The 12,779-nt window shown below is 50.4% G+C and overlaps 3 protein-coding genes across 7 annotated transcripts in view; 1 reads left to right on the top strand and 2 right to left on the bottom strand.

Moving 5' to 3' along the window:
* LOC119401932 (chromatin-remodeling ATPase INO80-like) overlaps positions 1–12,779 on the top strand; it is a 255,790-nt gene that overhangs the window by 125,634 nt on the left and 117,377 nt on the right.
* The window catches only part of LOC119401935 (serine/arginine-rich splicing factor 5), a 164,071-nt gene that overhangs the window by 133,983 nt on the left and 17,309 nt on the right, over positions 1–12,779 (bottom strand). The window lies entirely within an intron of this gene.
* Positions 1–12,779, bottom strand: part of LOC119401936 (serine/arginine-rich splicing factor 5) — a 168,421-nt gene that overhangs the window by 148,299 nt on the left and 7,343 nt on the right. Inside the window, exons 6-8 of one of the 3 annotated variants that reach the window (XM_037668961.2) lie at positions 9,241–9,314; positions 8,421–8,540; positions 2,427–7,649 (exon numbers count right to left, since the gene is read on the bottom strand). The exons of 1 other annotated variant lie outside the window; for it this stretch is intronic. In XM_037668961.2, the coding sequence (XP_037524889.1) occupies positions 7,403–7,649; positions 8,421–8,540; positions 9,241–9,314 (441 nt within the window). In that variant the 3' untranslated portion in view covers positions 2,427–7,402. Of the gene's footprint in view, positions 1–2,426; positions 7,650–8,420; positions 8,541–9,240; positions 9,315–12,779 lie in introns of those variants that run through there. One more of the 3 variants, XM_037668964.2, reaches the window with a different exon arrangement.

Below are 12,779 nucleotides of genomic sequence, written 5' to 3'. Positions count from 1 at the left end.
TGGTCTGGACGTAACGATAGCGGTGACTACAGTTACGTCTGGACGTAACCCTAGCAACAGCCTAGCTCTAAAGCTCTCCCAGTTAAAATGTCAACACCTTATCAAACGCGTACATCCGACGTGCACAGAAACCACAATTAAAAACTTAGCACTCGAAATGAAGAAATACAAGAACAAACATCCGCCGAGGCAGTATTGGCAACAGTAAAAACGGTGAAGAAGGCACAAAATGTCCATGCGATCGCGAAGAGTCTCTTCGATGGTCGACCCCAATGGTCCCGCTCGCCTCAGTCCCGTTCTTCGCGTACACGGACCGCAACAGGCGTCGGTCGCCGGCCGCTACGTCGACGCCTTGACTGCGACAGGCGCCGCAACTGCAGCCCGATCCACCGCCCCGCCTTCGCTGCCTCCGGCCACGCAGACTTCAATCGACGACGCAAGGCGGCAGAAAACACATCAAAGCACTCGCGGAGCACAAAACATTCTAGATAATGAACTACATGACATTAAAGAACGAAACATTCAAGCAAACACATACATAAAAGCAAAAGGTGAGGGCTCAACAGAATCTAAACACTGGTTGCATAAACAGGAAATCAAGAATGGGAACAACCAAGGAAAGAGAAGTTGCCTGCAAGGAAGTCACTAGCCGAATATCGAAATCCATAACTCAAAGAAGTGAACGAAAGCTTTATCGAGGAGTCCTCATTCGCTGTCCTAAATCAAATTAACGTGCATAACATCTGTACGGCCGGTCCCTTGTCATTGTTTCTCCGTCTGATCAGTTCATCCGGATAGTAAGCGTGGTCTTCACTAGCGCGCTGACGTATGACCTCGACACTAGCGGATAATCCTCCCACGGACGCACACTGCCCATTCGCGACACCGACCGAAATGGGCGTCCATGACGTGCTGTCTACGAAATGGACAGACGCGGAAGGGGCGGCGATAGTCGAACATTCACACCATGCCGCGCGCCGAATCTCAGAGCGAATTAACCTTAATGTAAGCATTACCACTCTGAAGACAGGCCAATGAAATATAACAAATGCAGTGGTGCGAAACGTCGTACCTCTGCTGCCGGGGGTTGCCAATCTGTTTACACGCGTCGGTCGTCGACAGCGGTAAAAGAGGTGGCATGCGAACTTGGGCCGAGCTCTTCTGGACCATGCGAAGTGAACCCTTCCCCCCTACCCTTGGGGCAGCAGCGCCCGGCGCTGCTTCGGACCCCACGCGCTCGTTGCAATACCAGCAACGTTACAGCGCCCGCGCCCGTGCAATACCAGCACGTCCCGGCGCATCGCCTCCCGGAGGCCGTCGCATCACCAGCGACAAACGAAGAAACTATTTACAAATATATACAACTGGGTTACTCCGCTGTCCGTTCGCAGCTCTTCGGGCCACAACAAAAACAAAAAGAGACAACTCCAGAGCCCAGATGGGTATGGCTCGTCTTGTCTCCCCCCGGCCGGCTTTCCGTCAGGACAGCCTCCTCGTCATAGTCACGGGGTTGCAGGGGTGCGTCCCCTTCTGCGAACGCGACGGGGGGGGGTGCCTGAGGCGCTCGCCTCTTCACGGACCGGGCCCGTTTTATGACCCGTCTTTGTCCGCTCGGCGGTTGTTCCGCCATTTTCGCCCTTTTGCTGGCATGTGCCGAAATCGTGACCAGCAGCAACACAGGGCGCGAATAGTGCGTCAACTATTACAGAATTAGGCTAGAATTGGGCTACAAAGGCGCAGGTGTTCAGAGAAAATCCGTTGGACTCACCGAATCGCTGAATCAAAGGCAGAGCAGGGGAGGTAAGTCTCTCCGGAACGGCATGACGAGGATCTCAGGTTATCCAACGAACTCCCGCCGCCAAGAACGAATGTTGTATCTCGGCGGAAACTTGCAGCACTCCTTTCCTCGTCCTCGCTTCGCAACTGAAGCTTTGAAGCGGGTGCCCAATACTTCTTGAAAAGTGGCACTTGCCTCTTTCCGTACCACGTTACCTCACCAGAGACCAGGCCTAGGGTAATTTACGCTCGAACGATGACAAGGCAGGCAACTCTCAAAAAAAAAAAAAAAAGAACGGCGGATGAATGAAAAGAGAGAGATGAAGAAATAGATACGAACGTACACGGACGCACTGAACTTGACGCGACAACCGCACTCTGCGTAAAAGCTCGGTTTCTCAGCGACCAGAGGCTGATTAGGCCCCTGGCCCCACGTTGGGCGCCAGAATGTGGTGTCGTCGTCGCTCCCGGCGCCGTACGCGCCAAACACCACCGCGGGTTCGAGCACTGGGAGCTTCCTGCAGGCTGCCGCGTCCTCGTTCGTCCCGCGCCCGTGTACCGTTCGCACTGCTGCGCGCGATAACTCGGCCCATCACCGCGAAGGGACGGCGAGCCATCGCGCGCAGCGAGGGAGACCCTAGGCGACGCTCTCCAAATCAGTGATTTATTACGGGGGATTTTAATACAAGAGAACGATAATTCATTACAACCAATCGCATGTAAGATAGTTACACAGGACACCAATTAGCTAATACAATTGTTACCAAATGTGGCCGCGAATGGCACACCCACAAAACGAACAAACAAAGAAAGAACCAGGTTTGGAGAGCCGACCTACCCCTCGGCCAGCGCTCCCGCGATCTCGCACCCCAGAGCAGAAGGAAACAGAACAGACATAGCAACACTTAAAAGGAACATACGGTGCACGATCGCGAGGCGCTGCCTCGGGACTTCGAGACCGCGGAGGGTGGCGCGCGCCCGCTGAGGCCGGAGCCCCGACAAAACGACGTAACCGCCGGCCGGCGGCGAAGAACAAAGAACAAAGGATCGCCGCCGGCCGGAGCGGCCAAAACGCGTACGCACCCTTCGAGGTCCCCAAGTGGTCTCTCTCGAACCTGGTCGCGCGCCCGCCGCTTCCAGGCGAGCGCGAGCCAGGTCCAAATCCCGCCAAAAATTGGGCCAATCGGCCACCGTGTTTAACCTTCGAGGGCGGGGTGGCAGCAAAGTGACGGCGATTTATGACCAGCTGCCACCCGTCCGGTCGAGAGGAGAGGGACACGAGAACTCTCCAAGGGAAGATGGCGTCGAGCCACTGGCGCGGACGCCTGAATTCCCACAGGCGTGACACCCCACAGTAATTTCTGAAGAGGCCTTTGTGGTGTTGGAGTACCTTCACTGGAATTAGGAGCGGCAAAAGCACAACGAGCGAGAGAGGAGGGGCTCTACCGTAGTCCCGTACCGTATTTGCGTTCCGTATTTCCGTAACTTGCTAAAAATCTCTAATGAAACGTATACGACATTTTCGTATAGCTTTCAAGAAATTTCTATTTACCATGTTTACACCCGTGCGTTGCCCTTAAGACGACCCATTACAGGTTTGGAGCGAGGATGTCCAACGGACTTTTGTGGTCAAATGGGACATGAGAACAGGCAATCTTGAGTGAATGTGTACGAACGTTGTAGAGCAGCTGAGCAAACACGAGTACAAACGTGAATGAGAACTAGTGAGAGTGGACGTACGAATGCGAGTGATAGCGGAGAGAACCGGTGAGGGTGAATGGACGTACGATTGCGAGAACCGGTGAGGGCGAGTGAGAACCTGTTACGGTGAGTGGACATAAGAGTGCGAGTGGAGTGAGAACTGGTGAGGGCAAGTGAAGGAAGAACCCGTGAGAGTGAGTGAACGTGCGGGTGAAGGGAGAACCGGTGAGGGCGAGTGGACGTACGATTGCGAGAACCGGTGAGGGCGAGTGAGAACCTGTTACGGTGAGTGGACATAAGAGTGCGAGTGGAGTGAGAACTGGTGAGGGCAAGTGAAGGAAGAACCCGTGAGAGTGAGTGAACGTGCAGGTGAAGGGAGAACCGGTGAGGGCGAGTGGACGTACGAATGCGAGTGAAGGGAGAACCGGTGAGGGCGAGTGGACGTACGAATGCGAGTGAAGGGAGAACCCGGCGTGGGCGAGTAGACATACGAGTGCGAGTGAAGGGAGAACCGGCGAGGGCGAGTGGACGTACAAGTGCGAGTGAAGGGAGAACCGGTGAGGGCGAGTAGACATACGAGTGCGAGTGAAGGGAGAACCGGTGAGGGCGAGTGGACGTACGAGTGGGAGTGAAGGGAGAACCGGTGAGGGCGAGTAGACATACGAGTGCGAGTGAAGGGAGAACCGGCGAGGGGGAGTGGACGTACAAGTGCGAGTGAAGGGAGAATCGATGAGGGCGAGTAGTGCGAGTGAAGGGAGAACCGGCGAGGGCGAGTGGACGTACAAGTGCGAGTGAAGGGAGAATCGATGAGGGCGAGTAGACATACCGAGGGTGATTCGCTCGGGATTCGCTCGCTGGATTTCAAGCAAGACGGACGTGCCGGCCGCGATGTCCTGGATTACTCCTCGTACCTCTCGCTGACCGGCGCCCCGTGACGGACTCCTCGCCCGCTATGCCGTGCGCCGCTCATCGTCGGGACCTTCTCCGTTTCGTCGATGTTGTGCACTGTGCCTCTAGCTGTGTTTCGCGGACCCGTCCCTGAACTCCCGTTTCCCAATCTTTCCTGTCCTCTTTTCTCTTCGTTGGATGGATGTGCTCCTCTCACTTTTCTCTCTATTTTCCTACTATTCTTTTATTCCCTCCTTACCCCCACCCCTACAAGGCACTGCGCCGTATCGCCTATAGGCAGACAGAAATTAGGTGCCTTTTTCCTTTCCTGAATAACCACTGAAGAAGTAGACATACCAGCGCAGGGAGAACCGGTGAGGGCGAGTAGACATACGAGTGCAGGGAGAACCGGTGAGGGCGAGTGCACGTACGAGTGCATACCTGCCAAGTTTGGAGAAACGGAATCCGGGAGATCCACTCAACGGGGGGAGGGGGGGGGGGGGCACTGCGATAGCAATTATATGGACACTGTCAGCGGGATGTTGCGGTCGCCGCTGATCTGTACAGAGTCCAAACCGATAACAACCGATAACATCGCTTACACATCGTCTGTTTCACGTGCGAGTACAAGCGCGCTAGGGACCAACGCGGTTGAAGCAGAGATGAAACGACCCGGCCGTCACCGTCGCGCGAAGGGCACATGCGATAACATCGCTCCGCGTGCGAGGCCTGTCGTCGCTTGCTACTTCATGCGCAATTAAACTAAGTTGAACCTTTCTACCATCGTTAAAAAAAAAAAAGAATCCTTTCTACTTCGTGGCCAGACAACTTTGCCCACGTGGCCAGACAAAGCACTGGACGCGCGGGGCAAAACTAGATTTCCGGGAGATTTTCCTATGACCCGTACAACCGGGAGAAACGTTCAAAATCAGGGAGTCTCCCGGGTAATCCGGGAGACTTGGCAGGTATGCGAGTGAAGGGAGAACCAGTGAGGGCGAGTAGACATACGTGTGCGAATGAAGGGAGAGAGGGTGATAACCAGTGAGGGTAAGTGGGCGTACGAGCGCGAGTGAAGTGAGAACTGGTGAGGGCGAGTGAAGGGAGAACCGGTGAAGGCGAGTAGACGTACGAGTGCAGGGAGAACCGGCGAGGGTGTGGACGTACGAGTGAAGGGATAACCGACAAGGGCGCGTGGACGTACGAGTCCGATTGCAGGTCGTAGGGAGCGAGTAGACACTAGTACTAAACACGAGAACCTGTGAACGCCAGCGAACTTCAGTATGATTAACGAGCTCCCCGGCGAGTAGGGACGACGCAGTTTGAGCGAGTAGACGAACGAGCATAAACGAGTACCTGTGTGAATAGGCGTATGCGAGCGAACAGATGCGTATGAAAGGGTAACAAGTGACACAGCTAGAGTATGAATGCGAGCCTCTAAGTGTCCGTGCGTGAGGGAGTGGTGCGAGCAGCTGTGACGGCGTATGGGCATGAGCGAGTACCCAAGAATTCCGAGATCAGAGTATGAACTGAACGTAACAGGAAGAGTAACTACAAGTGGGACAAGTCTATGAACGCGAGTACCTACTAAGCATCTGAGTGTGATGGAGTACTTGGTGCTGGCAGACGCGAGTACCCGAGAATTTCAAGTAGACTAGAGTATGAACTAAGTGCGAGTAATTGAAAGAGTAACAAGTGTGTCAAGAGTATGAATGAGAGCTTCTATAGAGTGTGTGCGAGAGAATTTGGTGCAAGTAGACGTGAAGGTGTACGAGCATAAGAGTGCCCGAGAATCCAGAATAGACGAGAGCATGAACTGAACACGAGTAACTGTACAAGTGCCTATGCGAAGACTAGTGAATGAACACGAGTGTGGAACTTAAAAATTATGGCAAGCAAGCATTCTCCAATACAGTCGACGTAGGCAGAGCTAAAGGCAAATTCGCTGTAAAACAAAAGCTAAGTTGCATTACAAGGCCACAATCAATAAAGTTTTCTCGAATGGGCTTTCAAAAGAGAGTTTAGAAAATTTTCATGCCTAGGATTGCAACGTGCGACAACATACCTGTATCATGTTCCAAGTTTTGAATAATGCAATCGCGTCCCGCAGGACCTCATTAAAGTTATTTCAATCAATCAATCAATCAGAACATCGAAGTGCAACAATCACGCCCACTACACAAAGTGCATCGAAGAAAAGAGAAAAACATTTGGTGGGACACATTTTATTACACACGTGGAAAAAAAAAATACAAAAGAGAAAGTAACACATTTCATGGTTCCACCCAATGAAGTCTTTACAAAAGATGAATCAACACATCACCTCTAAAAGGCCTTTAGTGATCAACTAAAATAAAAGGCACAATTACATTATTAACAAAAACACTTAGTGAGAAAAATACTGGACCTGTTCGGCTGCTTCAAGTGTGATTCCTTCGGTGACATAACTCAACCGTGAACTAACCGGGCAGAGGACGACTACAAAGTGGGAATCTGCATATCCTACTCCCTTTGTTCGCAATACCTGCTACCGCATCCCAGAAAGAAAGGTAGAACATACAGGCGGCTACAGTTTTCATCCGGAGCACAGGTAAAACCTCCCCACGATCTCTCTCTAAATTTGCAGTAAAGAAAAAAAATCCCAAAACAGATGAAGCTGTGTATGGTCACGCAAGGCATCAAAGCCCCCTTGATGCTGGCGCTGATGGCAAGATCCAACTTTGTGAAGAAAACAATGTACTAAAAAAAAGATGGCGTTTCCACATTGTGCACAATAACATTGTCCTACACTTCCTTTCTCGCTCTCTCAGAGCCGATGACAAAGATTGGTAGCAGACGACAAAATGGTGAAAGCTTCCACGGGCTTCATCATATGGGGCGGCATGCATGAGAAATTCACGATGAAGACAACGACGAGAGCACGGAAAGCGTGAAAAAAAGAATAAAAAAGACAAGAGAAGGGAGCCTGTTAAGCGAGAAGCATAGCTTCGTTGCTTGCGGCCAGGAAGGGAAGGGAAATGCAAAAGGCTCGGCGGCAGGCTCAGTCGTCGGGGCTGTTCCGCTTGGAAGGGGGCGACTTGGAGGCCGAGTGGCGGCGCTGCGGCGGCGAGGCGCTCCGGGAGCGGGAGCGGTTGTTGCGCGGACTGTCCGAGCGGCTCTTCCTGCGCGGCGGGGTCTTGGACGCCGACCGGGAGCGAGAGCGGGACCTGGAGCGGGAGCGTGAACGCGAGTCCGAGGTCGAGCGGCGGGACCTGGAACGAGACCGGGAGCGGGACCTTGAGCGGGACCTGCAAAATGAAAAGTTCGGTGTGAACACGTGGCCTTGGTCGCCCAAACGTACACTGCGTTCACGCTACCAGCAAACTATATTCTCATGACCCAAAGTTGGAACGGAATAAGCGCAGAATATGAACACAAGCAAGCACCCATCTGCAAGCAAGGGGCCAATCCACGGGGTTCAGTTGACAAAAGCAAAGAACTACGCGGAAGCTGTGACCTTTCAGGATTAGTAACATACTTTGGTTTTTTTAAAAAAGATTAGTGCTTTCGATGACTTTCAAGGTGCCAGCAAAGAGTTTTAAAAGCTGTTGAGTGAGAAGACAGTTCAGTAAATGCTACAAGTTATGCCTACCCCCTCTCACCCTCAACATCAGAATGGCTGCAAAGGGAACACTAAAAAGATAAGGATGGGAGAGTGTACCTGGGGCATCTTTTTTGCTACAACTATAGTCTACCCACATACTTTTCCTTGAATTATGTCACACGCCAGGTACCTCCTGGTCATGGAGTGCACAGCATCAGCATTGCATAGCAATCTCGATAGGAATGTAGCGACCACAGTTTTCAAGAAAGAAAAGGCAGGCAAGCCAGATTATGATTACCATTGTGCGACAGAAAAATGACCCAAATAGGCCCCCTTTTTTTAAAAAGCAGATTCACCACTGCTGCTGCTTCACACAGACCCTACAATCAATGCGCAGCCCGGGAAGCCGAGAGACAAGCACGCAACTCGCACAAACAAATAGCAAGCGAGAGCAACAGGCATGACAGGCCCTTACCGGTTTGATGCGCGGCTCTTCTTAGATTCGTACAGCTTAATCCGGCGACCACTCAGGTCAGTGTTGTCCAGCTTGGAAAGGGCGTTCCGCATGTCCGCATAGTTGGAGAACTCGACAAGCCTGAGCAGCATACGGAACAAGGAATTACTATCTCGCTTTCTAAAGTAAGCAACAGCTCAAGAAGCTAAGACAAAACAAGTGTCACTTATATTTTGACAACTTGGCAAATAAGGTAGTGAAAGGTATTTCTTTTTAGCATTGGACCTCAGAAGCACAGAAAACGCAGAGACGAGACTCCGAGTGCCCTGAAAAATATAATAGCCTACCAACACAGCTATGATGATTCTGTAACAACCCTTTCAGCCAGTTTTCACACTAATTTCCCAAATGCTGTTCATTAAAAATTGAATTATAGGCCTTTAGATGCTATTACGATGATTTGATAACACAACCCTATAGGTTAAATTTGACCATACTGGCAAGTTTTTTGACCACCCGGGGTATACTAATGTGCACCTAATCTAAGTAACACTGGCATTTTCGCATTTTGCCCCATCAAAATATGGCCGCCGTGGCCGGGAACCAAACCCGCACACCCATAATGCATTTAGTTCATTGAGCAACGGGTAATGTCCAAATACACACTCCTGCAAAGGCTCCCTTTTCTAGAAGCAACAGCAGCTAAAACCCAATGTGACGATCTTGCCAAAGACATGCACTAAAGCGATTGTAGTTCTCGAAATACAGCCCAATACACAAACAGTTGCGGACATTGCATATTCGCTATCTACCTGAACAAGTGCTTATGACCAGGACGTACCCTTCGTTCGGCCGGTTGCTGTGCGCATCAGTGAAGGTCACCTCACCCGCCTGGCGCATGTAGTCTTTCAAGTCCTACGAGATCAGAAGGGGGGCCCACCATGGAAGGAAAGGGCAGAGGGAAAGGAGGACAGGAAAGGGGGAGCAAAGAGTGCATACGTACACGTCAGAAATGAAACACAAATGGTTTCGTTTTCGGAATGCATCTTTCAAGCTTAACTTCAAGAAATATCATAATCAAGAAGACGCTAGGTGCCATTAATTCATTCCAATAATACACCGGTCCTTCTCGACGAATGCTTCACAAGCAATTTGAAATCGAGTAGATGTCATAGAAGCAGCTCTACAAGTGTGATCTTCCATTGCCATTACTGAGGTTGTTTGCTGCTACTTGGCGAAGTACCCTACCCACCAAGCTTTAATCCATGCACTACAAATTAACACAGCCTGCACCTCAAAAACAAGAAACCTCACATCTGCACGTAAATCTAGCTTGGCAATCTAAATTTAAGAAACTCAACAGGTCCAAGAGCAGACCGAGTGCAGTTTAACACTTTTAGATGACGTGGTCAAGCCCAACGCTCATGAAAGACACGTTGGCATAACGACAACTAGTCGTCAACACGTATTCAACTTATACTGGGATGCGAGTCTTGGCACAACCTTTTGTTGAAATTGGAGACCTTCATGTGCCGTTACTGACATCTACAATGATAATTACATTGATTGGCAGCTAACCAATGCAATTCACAAGCAACATTCCACCATAAAATAAAAACACCGGCATGACTACACGCTCAGCAAACGCGAAGGCACATTGCCCTCTCCACGAAGGAAGCCATTTACCGTAAGCATGTTGTAGATTCCATTCCAGGACCCTCTAAAGCGTTTCTAGTAAGTGCATAAAACAAAGGTACTTACAAAACATACTAGACTATTTTTAGCGAGTGTATCGCTGAGTGTGTGCCTCTTTTGCAAGCACACACCATCTAATACTACCATAGCCAGGAGGATCCCAACACAAGGAGTCCACTCTGTGCAACTAATGATGACTGCAGAAATACCGAGGTGCAAAAAAAAAAAAGAAGTAAAAAGCAAGCAGAGTGATGATGGTGTAAAGAGGTAGTTCTTTCAATCTCTCGGGGTCTGTTTCAGAGGTCAAAAAGCTTCTTGCATTTAATATTAAAGAGGAATCTCTCAAACAGTGTGAAACAAGGGCTGCATTGCACAAGCTTTTGCTGCCTAGCACATTTAACTTAAAAGGTAACCTAACATTATATAATTCTCAACAGCAAACTAGAATTACGTTTTCTCGCCCCTTTAATTCATGAAATGTTATCTCAATACAGTAAAAATACCATCCAGGCAACGATTGGGACAACAATCGCCATTAGCACCTTATAAAAGGCAAGCTTGGTTGCACCGGTGGCCAATGTCGGCTGAAGCCTGAACGGGTACGTTGCCACTAAGCTATAAACTGTACCCTGGATTTGCACCAAGACTAATGATGCAAACAAGTTTGAATTTGCACACTACTGCCTAGTTCCAGTTTAATAAACGGTAATAACTATTCAATGGCCCCACTCTGTAAATAAATCAGCCTAAGTCTTCCTAATCCCTGTATTTAGAAATACGCTTTAACTCGCAGACAAGACTTGTACGGTTCACGTCATTGTAGCACTTGACGTTAATTCACCCAAGGAAATGCGATGAGCATCTTAGGAATGTTCACGTCAAGCATTACGTGAACTTGATCGAGTCAAGTCGTGGCCCGAAGTTAAGGCACATTTCTAAACACGCGGGCAGATAAGTCATTGCATAGTAACTACAAATACCACAGTGCCAAAGCATACAAGCCAGGCACGTCACTAAGCCACTAAAAAATTTTGACGCTATACCTGTTGTCGCAGGTCGCCGAGACCCACCCTTCCCCAAACCTGGCCCCCGCAAAAGCCGCCGTACAGTGCAGCCCACGCACAAAGAGAGGGACGACCGGCCCCCGCAACCACCGGCCGCAGCCCGGCCGGGTTACAGGAGGGGCGCGGCGTCCCGGGTGGGAGATTTACCTTTTCCAGGGGGAAGGGGGGAGCCGGGGGTGGTCACCGATCCGCGGACCACCCCCCCACCAACCAGAGACCGAGAGAGCACACCCATTGCGAGAGAGTGACCACCCTTGCGCACAGAGACCACCCAAGACAGAGACCACCACAGCGAGAAGGGCGAGACCACCAGCAGTGACGGGCGCTGCTGCGCTACAGGGCCGGTAGTAGCCAAGCCACAAGCCGCAGCAGCCTTCCTTAGTAGCGAATCCATCCATCCATCCACCGAGAGATCCGTGACTGCCGGTGTTGCGTTTGCTCTCTCCCTGACACCTAGAGTGTTGTGTGGGGAAGCCAGCCAATGGGCGGCGCGGGTCGGGCGGTGCCCTCCGGGGGTTCTCTGCCCGAGCTACGGACTTGCTTGCCAAAGCTGCTCTTATGATCCCTTGGCACGCTGTAGCCCACCACTGGGCGTGTGGTGGTAGCCACATCCGCAGTAAGCCAGTGCGCTAGACACAACCTCCATCTGTCAGACGGCGACCTTCTTTTGTTGGGGGGGAGGGGAAGGCAGGTTGAGGGGGGGTTGAGGAGAGTGATGCAGCAACAGAGAGAGAGAGAGAGAAACAAGTTGTCACTCAAGAAGGCAAGGGGGAGCCAGAACACGGCTGAGCGTCTTAGAACTAGGGCACACACGTGGCCAACCAGTTGAGAGGCACTGTTGATGTAAATCAGCAACTAAGGAACATTTCAAATCACTTTTTTGTTTATCGACAGCAAATTCAGATCTACAAATTTTCTTTGTAGTGCTACGATCTCATGGTTTCAATTCATGTCCCTGTGCTGCAACGCATGGATTTCCTTTTTTTTAGCCTCACACTGACAATACATTCCTTTTCACAAAGTAAAAAGAAGTTACAGCACAGTTTGCATGTCTCAGGTTACATCACATTAACGTCTAATTCTGCGTATCCTTTGCATTAGGTACAATGCCAGCCAGTCCCTTTAAAAAACTTTCAAAAAAGCTTACTTTAAATGACCCGAGACACTCAGCCATGCTCTAGTTCACCACATTAAAAAGCAAGTGTTTATATCCGTGAGCAGCAAGCTCAACGAAGTGGTGGCCAGTTAAGGAAACGCGACGGCCACCATAATTGCGGGAGACTACCCCCCGTCTACCTTCAAGCCCATGCAGTTGGAGTTAACATCTGCAGCGAACAGTGTGCGGCTGCGCTGTTGATGCATAAGCTCTACTTCCACATATCTGCATCTAAAATGGCCAATACTTGGTAATGAAAAAGATAATTGTACCAGATGAGGAAATGGCAGCCCTAGACTTTTATATTTGAAATACTGAGAAAAACGCACCACTAAAATGCATTTAAGTAGCAAAGTGCATCAGTCTGCTTTGTTAGAAGAGCCCAGACTACTTTTTTTTTTTCGGCTGCAAATGGAAGCTTCAATATTAACTTTAGTTTGCTTTATTTGTTAAGTTCAAAGTCGG

Source organism: Rhipicephalus sanguineus, chromosome 8 (genome assembly GCF_013339695.2).
Source record: "Rhipicephalus sanguineus isolate Rsan-2018 chromosome 8, BIME_Rsan_1.4, whole genome shotgun sequence".
Lineage (NCBI taxonomy): Eukaryota > Metazoa > Arthropoda > Arachnida > Ixodida > Ixodidae > Rhipicephalus > Rhipicephalus sanguineus.
The sequence above is the reverse complement of the archived record's forward strand: the minus strand, read 5'-3'. Positions and strand labels throughout refer to the sequence as shown.